General features: G+C 50.1%; 5 protein-coding genes across 5 annotated transcripts; 1 reads left to right on the forward strand and 4 right to left on the reverse strand.

The window, feature by feature from the left end:
* The first annotated feature begins 1067 nt into the window (after positions 1 to 1067).
* LOC9638029 lies at positions 1068 to 2304 on the forward strand. The gene has a single exon (XM_024662163.1). The coding sequence runs from the start codon at positions 1213 to 1215 to the stop codon at positions 2155 to 2157; it is 945 nt and encodes a 314-aa protein (XP_024517931.1). The 5' UTR covers positions 1068 to 1212; the 3' UTR covers positions 2158 to 2304.
* LOC9637113 lies at positions 2204 to 3471 on the reverse strand. Its single transcript, XM_002988429.2, has 5 exons — positions 3301 to 3471; positions 3159 to 3232; positions 3003 to 3082; positions 2767 to 2918; positions 2204 to 2698 (listed from the first exon to the last, which is right to left on the reverse strand). The coding sequence occupies exons 1-5, from the start codon at positions 3413 to 3415 to the stop codon at positions 2319 to 2321; spliced, it is 801 nt and encodes a 266-aa protein (XP_002988475.2). The 5' UTR covers positions 3416 to 3471; the 3' UTR covers positions 2204 to 2318.
* On the reverse strand, positions 3466 to 5583 carry LOC112341646 (probable voltage-gated potassium channel subunit beta). Its single transcript, XM_024662162.1, has 7 exons — positions 5506 to 5583; positions 5266 to 5433; positions 4999 to 5205; positions 4121 to 4948; positions 3918 to 4061; positions 3677 to 3841; positions 3466 to 3617 (listed from the first exon to the last, which is right to left on the reverse strand). Exons 4-7 carry the CDS (start codon positions 4691 to 4693, stop codon positions 3504 to 3506), a joined length of 996 nt encoding a protein of 331 aa, XP_024517930.1. The 5' UTR covers positions 4694 to 4948; positions 4999 to 5205; positions 5266 to 5433; positions 5506 to 5583; the 3' UTR covers positions 3466 to 3503.
* Positions 4718 to 17969, reverse strand: LOC9638030 (sacsin). Its single transcript, XM_024662209.1, has 12 exons — positions 12223 to 17969; positions 10796 to 12168; positions 10454 to 10738; positions 10265 to 10398; positions 9878 to 10146; positions 7184 to 9821; positions 6981 to 7113; positions 6425 to 6897; positions 5506 to 6369; positions 5063 to 5433; positions 4886 to 4948; positions 4718 to 4802 (listed from the first exon to the last, which is right to left on the reverse strand). Exons 1-12 carry the CDS (start codon positions 17967 to 17969, stop codon positions 4718 to 4720), a joined length of 12435 nt encoding a protein of 4144 aa, XP_024517977.1.
* LOC112341645 (sacsin-like) lies at positions 17880 to 19190 on the reverse strand. Its single transcript, XM_024662161.1, has 3 exons — positions 18867 to 19190; positions 18080 to 18809; positions 17880 to 18025 (listed from the first exon to the last, which is right to left on the reverse strand). Exons 1-3 carry the CDS (start codon positions 19178 to 19180, stop codon positions 17978 to 17980), a joined length of 1092 nt encoding a protein of 363 aa, XP_024517929.1. The 5' UTR covers positions 19181 to 19190; the 3' UTR covers positions 17880 to 17977.
* Positions 19191 to 19499: the final 309 nt, after the last annotated feature.

A 19499-nucleotide genomic window follows, 5' to 3' on the forward strand; every position in this document is an offset into this window, starting at 1 on the left:
CTCTTGGCAAAGGTAGTCGAGAAATTACTTGCCACATGGACAGAGTGGCGAGGGTGTATGTAGAGCAGCCAGCCACCAGCTCCCACCTGCATTATTTGTGTATCCACCACTTGATCATGGTGAGGGTCGCGCTCTGTCACACTCCATCTCAATTAATATATGCATGCTAGGTTGACATTGTCAAGACATTTGATCAAGTCTCACATAGCGAACTCTTTCAACGCCTACATGAGCTTGACATCCCTCAAGAGTTGATCATCCAGAGCTCTACTGAAATATCAAAGCGGATGTTTTAGATGAGTTCAGGTGGAGACACGGGGTGCAACAGGAGTGCCCACTCTCAGACAAATACATTACCACAGTCAACATGCATCAGCAGTTCAGAGGATTCTTGGAAGTTACTGAATGGGACAGCATCAACCCATGGACAACCAGTGCACATTCTCTATTGGCTTTATCTGGAGGATGAGGTTGTCTACTAGTTTTTTTCCCACCGTTTTGAGTTTGTTATTCATATAAATTCCCACTAAAGAACTAAGATGTCCCACCAAGTGAGAACTGCAATTCTGCCCCACCTGTGTTGAGAGGGTGGAAGATGTAAACCACATTGTCAATGATTGTGCTACATATAAACACCTTGAAAGGCCACCTATCCCTTCAGGTTCCAACCTTCCATGTCATCCCTGGCTATGCAAGATAGATGATCCAATTGTGCAAATTCTTGCAGGAGAATGAACTCACACACCAAGACCACAACATAATGCATGCTGGTGGCATCACTACATCAACCACTACACAAGGGGTCACCCAAAAGCACAAGAGATCTGGAGGAGAGTGGACATTGGGCACACCAGAGGGGGATGCCGCAGAAGACATTAGCTGCCGAACAGCAGAGATGATCATCAGGGCAGCTTGCTTGAATTCATCCATGCTTCTTGGGAGCCTTGTAAACAGTATGAATGAGCCTGTCAAAGCTTATAAGACGTGGTCCAACCAAGGGTGCCCACGTGCTTCTTGCTGTATGGCCAGCAAGTCACAGCTACATACGATCTACGTTCAAGGCCACTTATCCAATGCTGAGCTGGAGAAGCTTTGTCCTCTTCGCGCGAATGTAAGAATGTGGGCACCCTTAGCGTAGTTTTCTAGCGCTAGATCTCCCATGCTTTGATCTCCCATTTCCTCCCAAGAGAAGAGAAGGGAGAGATTCGCAAGATGGGCGCAAGGATCTCCTCCGAGAAGGCCGCTATCGCGGAAGCCAAGGAGCTGACCGAGCTGGAGAAGAAAGAGGGCACCGAGTTCCCAGGCTCGGACTACCGCAGCGACAACCACAAGGAATGGATGTCGACGCTGGAGCTGGGAAGGATCAAGGTGAGAGACGTGCTATGGCCGGGAACTCACGACTCCGCCACGGACAAGATTGGAATCTATGGCGTGTCGCGGCCATTCGCGCAGTGCCAGTCCCTCTCGATCTACAAGCAGCTCTGCCAGGGAGTCCGCGTGTTTGACATCCGGGTGGAGAGCACTGGAAGAGTTTGCCACGGCATTCTCAAGAGCTACAAAGCCGACACTGTCATCGCCAGCCTCAAGAAGTTCCTCTCCGAGACGAAGTCCGAGGTGGTGATCCTGGAAGTGAGGACCGAGTTTGGCTACGATGATCCTCCCGAGTATGACAAGTGGCTGGTCGACCAGATCGGAGCTGACAACCTCGTCACCCACGACGCCAACGTTTTCGACAAGACGCTCGAGGAGATCCTGCCCAAGAGAGTGATTTGCATCTGGAAGCCGAGGAAGACCGCGGCCCCATCGCCCGGGAGCTTGCTCTTCAGCTCGGCCTTCCTCAAGGATAACTGGACCGACACCGATCTTCCACTCGCCAAGTTCAACGCGAACATGAAGCATCTGGGAGAGCATCCGGCGAACAAGGATCGAAAGTACTTCTATCGCGTGGAGAACACTTGCACGCCGCAGGTGACCAGCGCCATCCTTTGCGTCTATCCGGTGACGAACAGGATCCGGCCGAGAGCGCGGCTCTTCATCTCGCAGGCTTACAAGAAGGGACTGGGTGATCATCTCCAGATCTTGTCGCAGGACTTTGTCGACGACGATGATCTCATTGACGCTTGCATTGGAGTGACAAAATCTCGTCAATCCTCGTAAGTTTTCGGTTGCTTTTCGGTTTGTATAGATCTAAGATATAAGTTTGTGGATCTATAAGAGCTCAAGGAGCTCGAGTGGATTTACGAGCGAAAAAGTGTACACTGGATTGGATTCTTCTACGAATAAGATCGATGGAAAGTTTGGCGATCTTTGACGTAACTCTAGCTAGTGTTGGATGCCAGGGATTCTTCTGGCATTTCTTCGTCCAGATCCTCCTCCTCCTTTGGAACTTTGATCCGCGGGTTGAGTTGATCCTTCCACGAGAATGAAAACTCCACTGGAGCATCGGCCAGTCCCTCGGCTTGAAGCTCCTCCTCGAGCAGCTTGCCGATCTCGTCCGTCATGTCTTGCGGGCTTGGATCGAGCTGGAGTTGCTCCATCGTTTTCACTTCCACCACCTGGTCGTGTAGCGTGAACTCTGGATCGATGGACTCTGGAGTGTTTGGTTGCAGGGATGCTTTGCCAGTGACAGCGTCTTGGTTGGACGATCTCGTGAGTTCTTCCAGGTCGAGACCCTTGATCTTCATGGTGCCAATGTTTACTGCCAAGGCAAAGAACGGAAGCAAAGGTTTTAGCTTCCATAGCTTGTGAGAAAGGTGGCAGCTTTACCGACAGCTCCTTTGTTGGCGAGCGCTGGAAGAAACCTTTGCAAGTGTCTCTCCGCGTCCTCGTCCGCTTTGAGAGTCTCACACTCGAAAGAGATTTGGAGATGGTTGTTTGGATCGCTCGCCTTCGCTGCTTTGATCACATCCTCTTCCCACCTTATCGGAACAATTAAACCACAGCTTAGCTCAAAGAAAGATGGAGAGAGAGAGAGAGAGAGAGAGAGAGAGAGATTTTCTCACCCATGAACATCATCCACATTGTGGAACCTCGAAGCGTCCTGTCCTCTACACTCGACGATCACGCTCGTCTCCTTCTTAGTCTGGAAAAAAAGAGAGAGAAAAAAAAAAAACAAGAAAAACCATGAAAACGGTGCTACAAATCGATCGATCCCATACTCTGTAGTCCAGCAGCGTGAGATTGATGAGACGATAGTCCTCCGCTCGGCTGCATTCTCGCGCGCAAGGGATTTCTAGGAGCGACAAAGAAGAAAAGAAATGGATCATCGTCTTCGCTAAAACCCAAAGGTTTTTCTCTTACCTGTTCCATACAAACCGAGGCATGAAGACGATGGAGGGTGGACGAAGTGACCCGAGATAGAGCCGGATGGAAGCAGCGCAATGGAGGCGATGCCTTGGATCTCTTCCAGCTCCATAGTTACACGAAGAACCCTAAAACCCCGTAACGAAGAACCCTAAAACCCCGTAACGAAGAAAAGGATAGGTATTATATATAAGCCTGTTCTATCTAAACACCTCGGGTTTCTTTGGCTTGCTCAAAATGGTCGACTCGATTCTGTCCATGAGCTCCGGAGTTAGCTTCTGGATCACCTCCAGCGCCTTGACATTCTCCACGAGCTGAAAAGAAAAAGATCCAAGCTTTGATCTACAAAGCTTTGAGTGAGACAATGTAGTACCTGGCTTTCTTTCGTAGCTCCAGTGATCACAGTGCTCACGTTTGGATTCGAGGCACACCACGCTATCCCCAGCTGCGCCAGTGAGATCCCCAGCTCTCTGGCGATGGGTTTCAAGTTGTCAACTCGGCCCAAGACGTCTGGAAGCAAAGATCGACTCGCCAAGTTCTGGAAAATCACGATGATCGCACTAGTTAGATTACTCCAAAGCAAACACTTTGTAGCGCAAATGGAGCAACTTTACACTGTAGTTGTCGAGAGCAAACCGGCTGTCCGCTGGGATCACTCCTTTGCTATACTTCCCCGTCAAGACCCCCGATGCTAATGGACTCCAAGTCGCGACTCCCAAACCATAGTTTTGGTACAACGGAAGAAACTCCACCTCCACCTATTTGGGAAACCAGACTGTTGGAGAACACAAGATGAGAAAACACCACCTCCACGAACCTTTTCTCTCGCGAGAAGATTATACTCGGGCTCCTCCACCATCGGCCCCATCATCCCCAGCCTCCTGGCAATCTCCCAGCACTCGGTGATCTGCTGAGCACTCCACTCGCTCGTCCCCCAGTACAAGGCCCAGCCATTGTCCACAATGTAGTTCATAGCTCTCACTGTCTCCTCGATCGGAGTGGAGGTATCCGGCCTGTGACACAGCATGATATCCACGTAGTCCATCTGGAGCCTCTCCAAGCAGCCTTTGGTCCCCTCGATTATGTGCTTCCGCGAGAGACCCTTGTCGTTGGGACCGGCTCCTCCCCAGAAAACTTTGGTGGTGATCACCAGGTCTGATCTCCGCCACCCAAGTTCCTTGACAACTTCCCCGATGATTTCTTCGGCCCGGCCATTGGCGTACACCTCGGCGCTGTCGAAGAAGTTGATGCCAAACTCTCGGGCCTTGGCCATGAGCACCTTGGCTTCCTTGGTCTCCATTTGATTCCCAAAGCTCACCCAGGATCCATAGCCAAGAGCGCTCACCTTGAGGCCTGTGCTTCCCAGCTGGTTGTAGAACATTTGCGCCATCGCAGTCGATAGTTTTTGCTCTCGTCAAGCACGGATGGAGGTGCCTTTCTCTCGGCCAGGATCACGATCAATCGCCAGATCCAACGAATCCATGAAGATGATGCTGGGACTGTCATGCGGCCATGAAACCTAACGACTAACTGTCAAGGCAGTTTCAAGACAGCCGGAAAGAAAAAAAAGGTGCTCACGGACTGTGACTTTGAGCTTTCGTGTGCACTATTCTCGGGCCAAGCTGGAGTCTCCAATCGCGACGAGCTGAAAGAACCAATAACAGATGAAAAAAAAAACAGGACGAGAGAGCTTACACTGATGAGCTATGGTCGAAACATTCGGTGGATGGAGGTGACAAACTGGCGGCAAAACGGGCACCTTGAGAGCGAGGAGCAGCAGCTATGGCACAGGACATGGCCGCAGGGGACGAGGAGGGAATTCACTTCGGAGTTCAGGCATATCCTACATGTCCACGACGACTTGAGCGTCTCGGCCTCTTGCACTGCGGCATCTGCTCGTTCCTGAGTAGCAAAGCCGTTTGTGAGCACGACCAACAAGAAGGAAAGAAAATGAAAACTTACTTGCTCCGAGAGGAGAGATGCGTTAGAGGAATTGAGCTGCTCCTGGAGAGAGAGCGTGTGTTCGAGCAGCGATTGTCTCTCGAGGGTGAGAGGAAGTCCTAGCGAAGTTAGAATGTCTGTAATCGCCTGTGCGTAGCCTGCAACCCCAAGAATGGCTGCTTCATTTTTCTGCAATGAATCATTCCAAGTTATGAGTTGTACAGGTAGAAACGAAGAAGAAAAAGAATAGAAGAAACTTACCTCATGCCGGGAGGTTGATAAGTTTTCTGGGCCCTTTCCCATCGTTGTTTCCTCACTACTTTCGCCCGCAGCACCAAGAACAACGGCTGCCTGTTCACTTGAAGCGGATGAGCCTCCACCCGTGCTCTTGAAAGATAAAATGTTGGATGACGAGAGAATCTCCACTTGTCCCGGACTGGTCTCGACGTGGATCCGAAACAACGGCTGTCCTGCGGGGGCTCTAATATCCTCCACAACACGACCATACTTGAGCTGCGACTGTTGTCCATCTCTGTGCCATCCTACAACCTCTCCACGGTAAAACGGTCTCAGTGGACAAAACTGGAGGGCCCTGGCATCAACTGGAGCTACTGATGATCCAAGCAATGCCTCCACTCCCCCATCTCTTCCCTGACGATCGGCTTCACTGCCCGTGGCAATGATTCTGGCAACCTGGTCTAGTTTGTCACCCACGCCAGCCTTGAAAAACGGTCCGAGAGGAAGGCTAACCGAGCACTCCAGAAGCCGGCTGACAAGAACTGCGAGTAGATCCGGAAGAGCAATAAAAGTTGGCGGTTCGGCTACGAGGAGGGTGGTCTGTGATCGGCTGATGAAGAGAAAAGCTTGATGCTGGCCCGCTCGAGTAATATCTTTCAGACTCGGTACCAGCAAAAACCTTGTGCGAAGTCGTCTGACGAACTTAAGTTTCTCGCAGGCTGCTTGGAGAGTATCCAAGATATGTTGCTCGGTGATTTGGTGCGGTCCACGGAGTAAGGACTGGACCGAGCACGCAAAAGCTTTGCTCCCAAGCTGAGCCTTCACGGCCGACAGTGAATACTCACCAAGAGAATCCACATACTCCAGAGGCTCCGAGTCATCAATTTCCTACGACCATCGACAGGAAATCAATTCTATAACAGAAATTGAATAGCAAGCTTACCTCAAGAACAGCCTCTGAGAGCTTCTTCACATGCAGCACGTCACAGAGCGCCACCGGAAGGCTCGGATGCACGAACCTCAGCTTGGTCGTGTCTATATTTTCGACCAAACGGGCTCCAGCAGCGTCAACATAAGCACAAGCGCTGGCATGGACCAGCCTTGCGGTCTCGTCGGGAACAACAACGTCTACAGTGCGTAAGTCGCTTTTCTTTGAGGTCTCCCAGATGAAACGCAAGATCGAAAGCACGGCTTGAAGCTCGTTGGGGTTGAGGTGGTGAAAACCGCTTGTTTGCTGGAGTTGGACAAGGAGAGCTACCATTGCTGGAACCGTTGGGTCGTAATGCATCCCAAGAGCCGAAAGGATGTCCACGTATGAAAGATAAGCTCTTGGAGCCTCGAAAATGTAGGGAGCAAGATCCATGCCCAGTCTTGTGTACAGAGAGCTCGCTGTTACAAGACGGGTACCATTCGCGACTGGTATAAAAGCATGGAGTGACAGTTCCTTTTTATCTGCAAGAGAAAATATAAGACTCTGTAGAGAACCAGTGTGTACACACCTGAATCCGAGAGCCCATCCCAGGCAGTGCTCAAGTAGGAGAGCACCTCGCCAAAAACCTCCTCAACAGATCTTGAGCCTTTGCCATTTGGCCATCTCGCAAGAACGTCCTCGCCACCATTTTGTCCAACAGCCTGAATAGAAAAAAATCGAACTTTATCAGCTGGAGCAAGAAAAGAACAAAAAATTCGTTGATGAGCCCACCTGAAGATGTCGAATGACCACTGAGATTAGTGGTGGACTTCTTAAGTGAAGAGCTCCCCAAGCGAACTGTGGAGGCACTGAGTTCGGTCGAAAGAGCACAGGACAGCAAGTCCATCCGAGCGGCCAATCTTTCACCAAGATAGCTTCGTTATAGGACGCAAGTACCCGGTTCGGACTTCCTCCAGCTACGCTTGGAATCCCATTCTCTGCTGGAACGAACGCAATCTTACTAAGTTTATCACAGAAGTTGCTGTTGTAGACCGCGGCAAAGTTGTTCATAATCTCTTCCACCAGCATGCCTGCCATCGACCAAACTGCATCCGAGACATTCCGACTGGATCCGTTGGTCTCAATTTTCAGTATAGCTAATCGATCCGAGTGTAAATCCCGTTTCCCAAGTTCTTCGATCTTTTTAGCACACTCCAAGATCAATGCTGGATCCTTGAGTGAGCACAGACCGCAGCGACGTAATATATGTAGCCATCGCGAAGTTCCAAACTTGCCACCCGGAAACCTTGAGCGTTCCTCCGCGAAGATTTGTTTGAGTAGAACGTTTTCTGGATCAACGAGCTCTTGTGGAGAACTTAAGTTGGTAGGAACGGTCGATGCCGAGGTGACGAACTTTGTAGATCTCAAGGCGTTGACCACGGCAGAGTCCTTAATGTTATCCCAGTCTCGATAGACGTAAGCCATCACTGCTTCCTGCTCGCTGCTACTTAGCTGGTTGAAGTTTGGCAAGGCATACCGAACAAGTATTCCAGTATTTCCAAGGTTTGGAACTCCCAACAGTTGATAAAACGCGTCTCCTCGCCCGGACAAGCGGTGCTCATCGTCAGGTTGTATGAAAGTCTCGGAAGAAACCGTATAGTAAACTGCTGGATCGATTTTTACGTAGCTGCCTCGGATGGTTTCATAGATTGGAAGCGACTGTAGCAACGAGAGTTCCTGGCTCGACAGTGAATTTTCATCTGGATCGTGATATAAAGCCACTGTTGCCACCAAAGCGTAGAGCTCCTTGCATTCGTCTGGGGATAGAGATGCCTCTCTTGCAAGCCAAAAACCAGCTTGCTCGAGCGCAAGGAACTTAGAGACGACTATATCTACCAGTGGGTTCCCCGGCTCAGAAAGGCAACATTGTAAAGCACGGCAGTCCGTAAAGTCACTGTGGTATACTGGAACGCCGAGCTTGCCTAGAACGGAGACCAGCCAGGGATATCCCTCGTCAACCTCGGCCAAAGCTCTGGCGCATGCCTTCGAGAAATCACCATTCGTTTCCTCGTCGGTTGATAACGTGAGAGGAGGAACAAATGTAAGCTTGCTTTGTCCAACACGCACTAGAGCGTTTCTCGAGTCAATCGTTGCAGGAATAAGCGGCATTGCGGAGAGAAGTGATAAGTCCTCGACAGAAGTAGGATCGACGTTGGTCCATAAATTTCGTATCCATTCTGCTGAAGGTTCCTGTTGGTTCCAGTCCACTGAAGGAGTTGAAGCCGAGGCCCAGCTTCTTGGAAGAACTGTCCATATGTTCGCGGCTATAACTTGTGGCGAGAACGGTCTCAAGTTCATGCGACGCTGGAAAGCCTTGTTGTAGAATAATGCCGCCAGAAGAGGCCGCTCCAAGCACAAAGGGTGTAGAAACCTCTTCATGCACGCAGGAAGGAGAAGTTGCTCCTCTCGACTTGCCACCCAGACTTCCAGCGTCCCTAGCTTAACCATAAACTCATTCGCCGTGGGACATGTTACACCTTTCAGCTCGGCCAAGACCGTGTTACTGAGTTCCAAGTCGTCAGGAACTCCACCCTCTGTTGTCACGTCAAAACTTTGCTGGACTGCATCCATGCAGCAATACTCGAGAAGATCGATCTGAGTGGTAAGAGACTGAACGGCAGCTGCTACCGACGGCACTTTCATTAGAGCTCTCAAAGCTTGCGGTTTGAGCTCCTTCATTGGCACGCCAACAGCTCCTTCCACTTCCTTTCCAAGCTCCCAAGGAACTGTAAATATCCGGTGGTGAGATTTCAGAAAGTCGGAAACCGATGCCTTTGGTGCGACTCCCTGCCCAGACGGAGCAACGAAAACACCATCACTGTATTTTACCATGCCGCTTCCCCCATGTAGCTCCCATAGAGGCATATCCACCAGCCTTGCGTACATAGGCTTGATCAGCCATTTTGCCAAGCACCGAGAATCATTGGAACTAGTAGCAGCTGCAGATCGTGGCCAAAGTGAATAGAAACTCCAGCTGCTGCTTCCTTCGGAGCTACCCGCCTGTCCAATAAGTTGCAGGTGTTGAAGTTCTTGCAGCAACTCGATGTAGGAGTGAGAAACGCAGGAAAGTAACTGTCGGTTCCATGTAGCTCGGAGGATATCGTCCGAGAATCCGGGCCCAGAGTGTGATCCTAGCATTCCAACTTTGACGGGATACTCCCCAAGCGATTCGTCAAAGCAGTACCGACCGCCAGCCGTGAACGGTAAAAAGTTGCCAAAAATTGTAACCGGTATGTTGAAGTTGAGAGTCACTGGAAGAGGACACAGTATAGAGTTATGGGAGCATACTGCTTCTTCTATCATTCGGCCGTCGACGGAAATACATGCTGCAACACCAGCGATAGGAGTAAGCTGATAATGTAAGTATCTCCTGCAAGACAACGACTTAAGATGAGTATACACAAGGAATAGAATGTACGTAGCTACCTGTCCAAGGCCATGTCTCGAGTTTGTCCAGAAGATAAACTTTGGACAACTAGCCATTTTGTCATTCTTGTGTTGCCATCTTCCTTCAGAAAAACATCAATCGTATGAGTTTTTGTCACGGTGTTCGAGCTGCCAAAGAAATTTGAGAGTTGAAACTTCCGCCAATTCTTTTCCTGAAAAGGATGACGAAGTGCTGCAAATGCAGAGCCTACGGACACTGAGAAAACTTCATGAAAAGGCTCAATAATGGTTTGTTCCGATATCACCACCTAAAGAAACATCAGCACACTAAAAAGAAAATTTCAAGAACTTTACCTTTTCCACAGATTTCAAAAACAGTATGCTGGTTGAAGCGTATTTCTTGAGACTATGAAACATATTTGGAACCTTCTCAGCTATGTTGGCCTTTCCAGGATGCAAAGGCAAGCGAAAGAATGTAACACTAGTAGAATCCAACGAGAGTTCCTCATTTAAGTTGAAAGGATGAAATTGGTCGCTGAACCTTTCGGAGAGACCAGTACCTAGAAGAAGACCAAAGATATTACGAGAGAAGTTTAAAGGACAAAGTTTGCATACCTTGCAAAGAAAATGCCTTTCCAATGGGATTTCCTGTTGGATCTTTCCTCCCATCTGCGAGAGCTGGCGCCAGTACTTGACCAGATGGATCGAAAAGATATAGACAGCCCATGGATATCACCATCAGCAGATCAGTTATTTGGTAAGAACCAAACAAGCCAGTTCCATATCTGCATGCTCGTCCATGGAACTTAACAGGTGGACTTGTATGAAGTGAGCATATTTCCTCCGTTGTCAAGTTAACGCCTTCAAAAGCAACAAGCAATGCTGGTCCTTGAAAATCGCCTGCAACAGAGAAAGCAATCGAAGTTAGATCCAAACATTCTTGTCACAAAGTCTTACTCATGTTTGGCTGTAGAAGCGACTGTTTAGGATGGTCTGTCTGGTCATATACGAAGTGCACCTTTCGAGCTTGACAACAATCTGCCACTTCAAGAAGATCGAAAAGCAGCATCTCTTCATCGCCACCAGCGCCAAACTTCGCAAGCAGCTCGTTTATCTTGCCAATCCCAAGGCATGGCAAGCTGCTCGTCATCTCTTGATCCACCACTGACAAGTAACGGAGCGACCTTGCTCCAAGTTGCCTCGCCAGATTGTTGTCAACGTCTGGATGCACCAGCCTAAGGCCACCGGCTTGTGAGCCATCTTCACTGAGCCACGGCGCATCGTTGTACACTAGAGCCTTCGCAGGAACGAGCTGTGAAGCAGCATCCGGGATCAGTATCGACTCGTAGATGGAGCGGTCAGCTGTTTCAAGAACTTCCGACAGAGTCCCCAGAACACTTAAAACGAACGTAAGCTGCTCCGGGCTGAGAGCGTCACCTTTGACGTCGGCAGCTACACGTTCAAGGATACTGACGTAGTCACCGGCAGAAAATGTTTCGCGTACGCCCAGCTTTGTAAAGAGCTCCTTAAACTCGAGAAAGTCGACCGGCAGGACGTGAAGGTAAGGATAGAAGTGTGCCGGTGAATCAAACGCTGCCTCTTTGGCACGGATGAAACCGTCACCAATCCACAACCAGGCGTGTCCTTCCACCATCGACTGAATGATCAGCATTTCGTCGGACTTGGAAAATCCCTGGAGAAGTTTGTAAATGTCTTTCACACTGCTTGATAATGTCAAGGTCGTTTCTTCGTCCAAAACATCCCTGCTATAGCGTTTGGAGAGTTCTATAAGCTGATGAGCTAGCACGTTGGCCTTGAGTGTCTGAGTCCACCCAAGCTTCTCCCGAAGAAACGAGCTACAATCGCCATCAAGAATCCGCATTGCTCCCGAAACAAGCCAAATATCTGACGCTGGCCGCACAAGCTTTGGAGATGCGACGAGTGGCAATTGTCCAGGTAGCCAAGGAAGAAGTTGATTCGGAGACGTTCCACGGACAGGACACCAGCTGATGCTTGAAAGTTCCACCCAGAAGTGAGAGTCTATGTCAGATAAGCTCGTCCCAACCACTGGCACGGACTCGTCACTGACTGCAAGGCCATCCATATGAGCAAGTAACGCCTTTCCCCTCCGACTTGCTTCGGAATCGTCCGTGGCACTGATCATTCCGACCGATCGAGCACTGTCCAAGAGACCTTCCTGTTTAAGTGACTTTCTGAGGCCCAGGACAACCAGTACGTCTAGTAGATCAGCCGCTTGAAACTCATGGGCCGGAAAAAATGCTTTTCTGTCAAGGAGCGTCAGCAGCTCCGAAATCCTGGGATCGTAAAGCCTGGACAGCCATGCGTGTTAAGAGAAATCAAAGAAGGAAAAAAAAATGGCAAACCTCTCAGGTGCCTCGATAGCATTCGATCCTGTTGGCACGAAAGCAAGTTGAGATAACGATGCAAGAGCAGCCTCCTCCATTTCTCCGATGAACAGAGCCAACTCCTTCGAGACTTTTAGGAAGGCTTTCATCCTGTCACCTTCCGAGACTTGCTTGATACAGTCGACGAAGTAGCTTGCAAAGTAGTCTTTCTTGTCCACCTTCTTCAAGCCGAGGTACGTTTGCAAAATGTGCTCCTCTTTCCCAGTCTCAGCTTGAATAAACATATCTGCAAGCAGCTGTCCATCGATCCCGTCGGGCGCAATCAGCTGCTCGGACTCGGCTATACAAATGAAGTCCCCTCCGCTTTCAAACAGGCGCAACATCTTGAGCACTTGGAGCTGCACAGCGTCCATCTGTCCCAGAGCAAACCATTTCTCTTGAAACAAAAAATGCCTGAGCTCCCTCACTTCAAATGCCGAGCAGTCCCTGAGCAAAGTTGGCACCATCTTTAAGTTTCCTCCGGCTGCCGCGAAAAAGGCAAGGAGGATGCCGTGTGCACTTGCAGCCTGTACGTGGTCTCGCAGCTGCACTGGAAGGTCACCTTTCAGTAGGAAACAGCCACTTTTCTGGAGCAGACTGGTCATGTTTTCGCTCCATCCATCATTGACGATGATCGAGCCACCCTTGTACAACCTCACAAGCTTATCATCTGTTGTCGGTAAGAGAGGCCAGCTCTCAAAGTTCGATAAGCTCTCACGATGACGAGCGATGTAGTGCCAGAAGAGAAGCATCCAATCGGTACTTGGATGACCACGAGTACCGGGAGTCCACGTAACGATATCCTGTCCACTCCACTCCAGTGGTAGCACCAGAGGAAGAAGCTCTTGGAGAATGAGAGGAGTCATCACGTAAACATTTGATACGGCATTCGCAGCCATGTCTGTCATCTTGAGGGATATGTCCTCTCCCACTTCAGGATCCACGAGCATGTGTGGGAGAGCATCTTTAAGTAGCCTGTGATCGTCTCCACCTGCTAATATAATCTTCTCCCCAGTAGATCTTGAGTTGAGCGTTCCAAACGAACCATCTGATAGAAGAACCAAGGCCAAGCCATATAGCTTGCTTTCATCCGCTGAGCTCTGGACATCAGAGAGGGAGTACTTCAGAGCCAGAATGCTGATCCGCCTCTCTAAAGTTCGTCTGCTGGCGATCAGCAGCCTTTGTAGAAGACGAGGCGAGAAAAACTTCAAGGACGGGCACACTTCTCGGAACCTCGTAGTCACGGCTTCAGGGACTGATATCAATGGAAGGCCAATTTCCACAAGAGCATTGCCAAGCTCGGTCATCTCCGGGAATGAAAAGTCTGGGAACACGGCCTGTTTCGCAGAGATCCATTTGCCACCTCTTAACGTTGTGAACAAAACAGGCACCTCCAAGTCGATCACAGCTTTATAAACCTGCGTAACTAGCTGCTTCCATGGCTCTCCAACGCTCTGAGTTGGCCACAGTGAACTATAACTCGCAGAAGGTCCCAGCTCGCGAGAAGCACGATGAAGAAGCCGAGCATACGCAGGAGCTGCTGCATCCTGAAGAAGAAAACTGTTCCACTGCGACCTGAGCTTTCCTCCTCCAACCATGTCACCACCATACCATATATCTCTCCGATTTGCAGATAGTTCGAAGTAGCCATTTACGTGTATTGGAAGCCCGACGACAACCGGGAGAGGCAGGAAACAAAATGCTCGGCCCTCCACGGACACTGGACCTCTTTCATCTTCTTTGACTTCATTGCTGCCATCTTCGGACATCCTGGCAGCAATCCCAGCCCATGGAACGAATCCTCTGCTTCGGTTAGCTGGCGATATGGCAAACTCCTTTGCGTTCCCTCCACCAACGGAGCTACATATAAGCCAGGACGAGGAAGAGTTGTCATCCGGAGCTGCTACCTCTATCCTGATCTTCCCGCAACACCAAGGCAGCTGCTTGTCTGCAGTTTTTTCCAGTCGCTTCACAAACTGTTCCTTGTCGTATTTCTGCCGGGTGTTACCAGTGACAAACTCGTAGAGGCTGGTTTCCTGGTAATCAGCATTTTCCCTGTGAACCTTGAATATCTCCTGAGCCTCGGCATGTAAACCGTCACGTACGTACAGCTTTATCGACGTTACATGCCGGAGGAACAGCAAAACTTCGCCAGCAGACTTCTTGAGAGCCGAGAAAAGTGTGACGACGTCCTCAGGTTGATACGGATCCTGCTTTATTTCGCTCCGAGCAGCAGTCACTGTTGTCCTCAGCGGAAAACGGAATAGAGTGCCTAGAAAAGGCTTCTGGAGGTCGCATCCAAAGAGGAGGAAAGACTCAAACTGATCAGGGAACTGTTTGAGCAGTTCCTTGCCAACGAAGTTAATCTTCAAACCCGGTTGAGCAGGAGAGATGCCTGGAAGGTTACCAGCGTGTGGATCAAGCAGCACAATCGTTGAACCTGAGACAAAGCTTGGCACGTCGGTGAAATGGTAGACAGAGTTAAAGCCAAGGCCAAATCTCCCAATGGCGGACGGCTTGTCGAGCTTGCTGTTCTGGCCGATGCGTGATATTGCATAGAAGTCCTCCGGCTTAAAAACGGAATCGTTGTAACAGTAGAGAGCTGGCCCCTGCCAGTCAGCCATTTGCCGGGAGAGGACGGAGTTTGTGCCGAAGGAAGACTTGTCGAGGAGAAAGCTCACTTCCGTGGCACCGGCATCATCTGCGTTTTGCAACAGCTCAAACAGCGTCCCAGGTCCGTCCGCATACATCTCTACGATGTGTTTTAGCCGGCTTGTCAGCGACTCACTCTGTCCAAAGGCTTCCATACCACCATGCAGTCCCAGGTCCACGAAGTCGGCACTTTTGGCAAGCAGCGACTCTCGAACGGAAGCGATACCAACTTTCTCAGCGACGTCGTTGGAAATCTTCGAATGCACTAGCTTCTTGTTTGGAATGTCCTTGGAGGCCACGAGCCAGGGGGCATCGTTGTAGACAAGCTGAGACGACGGCAAGAGGATGCCATCGCAGTCTGGAATAACAATTTCCTTCCCCTGCTCGCCAAAGTTCGTGTCTGCTAGATGTTGTACGATCCAGATAGCCGCAGCTAGTTGCCGAGAGTCCAAGGGATCTCCACACTTCTCACTTGCAATAACAGCAAGGATCGTACTGTAGCCTGCCGGGTCTAGCGATTCCTTCACCCCAAGTTCCAAAAAAAGCTCCTTGAAAGCAGCGAGATCAGCTGGAACGACGTGAAGATAAGGAGTCAAGTGCAAAGCTCCATCGAAAACAACTTCCCTGGCCATTGCGAACCTGCTTCCAACCCATATCCAGGAACGGTCTTCGAGAATGGCCTTGACAATTTCCATCTCATCACTTCCCAACATATCGCTCAGCATAGAGTAGATCTTCGGAACAGTTGTAGCTAGAATTTTCCTCAGCTTGAAGTTGTCACCTTTTCCAAGCTCCAGTAGCTGAGCAGCCAGTATATTGCCACTTAGCTTGGAATTCCATCCAAGACGTTGACATAATCCTGGAGAGTCGCACTGTCCGTCTAGAATTCGCATGGTCGCCGAGACAAGCCAAATATCGGAAGGCAGCCTCACTAGCCTTGGTGGTGCTAAAGACTGTGACACCACTGGCCAAGGCATCTGATCGTGAGGTGGCTCCAGTAGCACCGGGCACCAGCATATGTTGGCCAGTTCACTCCAAAACTTCGACAGTGTAGAGTCCTTTTCGCCTTGGAGAATTGAAAGTATCCAGTTGGTTCCTGCTTCTTGCAGCCACTTGCTTGCGTTCTTGTCGAGGTACGACAGTAGAACACGCCCTCGTAAAGTTGCCTGGTCAGGAACACTTGCCGAGAGCCCCTCGATAGCTCGGGCACTGGCCAGTATAGTGTCTGGAGTGACGCTACTTCTCAGTCCCAGATGGCGCAAACTCTGAAGGACGTCGGGACTAGAGTAGTCGGGGGATGGAAAAAACTGCTGGCTGTCCAAAATGCTCACAAGCTCCGGAATCTCTGGGTCGTAAAGAGCATCTGGCGCTCGAAGCTTGCCGGCTCCGGTAGGCACGAACGAGAGCTTCTTGAGAATACCGACGAGAGAACGATCTTCGACACTTAGCTCCGGAAGTTCACGAAGAATTTGAAGCATTGACAGGTCCCGCAGCTCTGTAGGAAGATTACTTATGTCGCTCAGTATCCTCCATTTGAAAAAATCTGCCTTCTTGAGTTGCATGACATCTAGCAGCTGCGTCAAAACTTCGTGCTCCCGTGAGCCACTTGAATGCAAACAGTCCGGTCCCAAGAGTGTCTCGTCCACTCCACTAGGTGGCAAGAATTTCTTACCACCTTCTAAGGAAACGAAAACCAGATCCCTTGTTCCCAAATCACGGTAGGCCTCGAATATCGGTAGCGTCTTGAATATCTGTAGACGAGACTCGTTCATCTCATTCCTGCTACCCCAGCACACGTCGTATAGAAAAGCCCTGAGTTCTCTCCTTTCCAAACCAGAGAGAGCAGTAAAACTCTCTGCAAGTTTTGAGAGATTGTTAGCGGCGCTGAATCCAATGGCATCCAAAACTTCCGCGACAGTGGGATCAAGAACATATCTCGACAGCTGAGGATGGTCGAGCGTCACCTGCGTGTCCAAGAACAAGCAGCCAGCTTTGATGAAAACACCTTCCAAACTGCTGCTTATCTTGCCGCCTTTGAGAATCCCCGAGAAACGGACAGGCCTTCGTAACGTCCCTGTGGTCGTTGGTAGTATTGGCCACTGCTGCAACTTCGATAAATCTCGTTGTTGAGCAGCGAGATGCTCCCAGAAAAAACCAAGCCACTCTTTCGAAGGCTGCTTTCTAAGCCCAGGCTGCCAACGTACCTCACCACCATTCTTCCATTCAGGAGGTAGTACGTACTGCAGAATCTCGGCCAAAGTTGTATCGTCAATCAAACAAATATTGCTCCGACCTGTTCTTGCAATGTTGTTGAGCCTCGCAACCAGCCCGGGAGGAAGATTTTCGTCGACAAGCTTGTCGGGTATACCTTTGAACAGCCTGATCTCCAAGGCGGTGCATAAAAAATATGAGCACTCCTCGCCTTTTAAGGCAAACCGTCCTGTTCCCAGACTTTGTAAAGGAACGAGAGGGAGTCTTCTCAGATGTTCTGCTGCTTCTTCGTCTACGAGATCCGATAAGCAGTAGTCGAGAATTGCAAAGAGATGAGACCTCTCTGCTGGGCCCTTCTGTCGCTTGCTCTTCAAGAAGTGAGTCCTCACAGAAAATGGTGTGACGACTTTAAACTCGGCATCGCAAAACTTGAAGACTGCGTCTCTTAGCGGCTTCGGCAAACGGACAAGAGGCAAACCATCCGCTACAAGTGCGTCAGCCAGTACCTCGGCCTTCTCATACTCTTCGTCGTGGAACAGAACTCCCATTGGTGACAACCATTTCCCTTCTGCAACTCTGGAATGAAGAAGTGGCTCTGCGGCAATGCTCCGATAAAAGTGCTGCACGAGTTTGATCCACGGAGCCCCCGAATTTCCCAGTGGCCACATAGAACTGTACGTGGCTCCCGGGCCAAGCTTCCGAGCTTCCAGAAGAAGCTGTCGCAGACACAGTGCCGCAACATCCTCCAAAACGCACTGGTTCCAATCTGAGCGAAGCTTTCCCATCCTGTCCATGTCGGAACCGTGCCATATATCTCGTCGATTTGCCGAGAGCTCGAAGTATCCGTTGACGTGAAACGGCATCCCGGTTTTTATAGGAAGCGGAAGAAAGCAAAACGCGCGACCTTCGACCTCCATTCCTACAAAGGTGGTTAGATCATTTCTCTCAAAACAAGTAGACAATATATACTGACCTTACCGGGTAAAATAGATGCAGCAACTGATGCCCAAGGAAGAAGACGCAGGCCATAACTCTTGAAAGCATTTGTAGCCAGAGCACCAATTCTGCTAGCGGAAGACCCCATAGCTTGCGAGATAAGAAACGAGCTCAAACTTTCCTTGCCGCTGTCAGCCCCTGTGTAAGCATTGGTAACCAGCTCCAATCTGAAAACATCCTTCGTTTCTTCGCTAGCAGCAGCGTCTTTTCCCTTGGAAAGCCTCAGAAACAGCTGCCTGTGCGATCTTATCTCGGAAGTTGGCAGCCTCACGGCACACGAGTAAAGCAGAGTCGGGGAGCTAGAACCGGCGCTCCACTCGTAAAACTCCACGCGTTCGACGTTCTTGAGAAAGAGCATCACCTGTACAATCTCGTGATATAAATCGCGGAGAAGCTCCAGCATGTCAGTGGAAGTATACGACTGCTTGGAAAGCTTGCTGGTGGCGGCTTGCTCGGCAGACCTCAATGGAAATCTAAAGAGAGTACCTCCGAAAGGACGTCGCATGTCACAGCCGAAAACACAGTATGGCGAGAACTGGTCGGGAAAGTTCTCGAGAGCCGTGGAAGCGACAAAGTCAATGCGTTTGCCAGGATTTAGCGACGATACACTCGGCAAGAACTGGCACTGCGGATCGAAGAAGACGACGTGACTGCCACTCACAAACGATGGCAGATCCGAGAGATGGTACACGGAGTTAAATCCAATCCTAGAAACCACAAGCTCGCTTAGAAAGAAGCGCATCTTGGAAGAGGAAATTTCTTACCCAAATCGGCCAGTCTTCCACGCCTGGCCGCGCTTCTTGCTGTCGCCAATCCTGGAAATGCTCTGGAAATCCTCCTCCGTGAAGGCGGCATTGTTGTAGGCGAGGAGGGCGGGGCCTTGCCACTGCGCTAGCGGCGGCGAGACGAGGGAATCGACGGCGTGGCGGCGGCGATCCACACAGAAACACACCTGGCTCGCTCCCGCGTCGTCCGCGTTCTGGATCATCTCCTTGAGGATGGTCGTCCCCTCGGGATAGTTGAGCAGCACCTCGCGGATCCGCTGCGTGAGGTCCACCTTCTGCCCGAAATCCTCCATGAATCCCCCGCGCGCGTCCATCATTTTCTAGGGCTTTCAGAGCTGCGAGTGAGGTTTATAAAAAACCATCCGTACACGGCACGGACTGGAAAATTTGAGTTTTATTCTGACAGCTCAAAGAATCCAACGCGATAAATAATCTCTTGTACGGAATGGTACAAAACGCTTAGTGTCCGTACATATTGTACAGCATTTTGTAACATAATGTGTCAAAGATTATGAATCTCTTGCCAACTATAACTTGGAAGGTGAAATTTCACTAGAGCAACATTGGTATCTCTTGGACAGAATGAGTTTTGTATATGAAAGTGAACAAATT

This window comes from Selaginella moellendorffii, unplaced genomic scaffold, assembly GCF_000143415.4.
Source record: "Selaginella moellendorffii unplaced genomic scaffold, v1.0 SELMOscaffold_88, whole genome shotgun sequence".
Classification (NCBI taxonomy): Eukaryota; Viridiplantae; Streptophyta; class Lycopodiopsida; order Selaginellales; family Selaginellaceae; genus Selaginella; species Selaginella moellendorffii.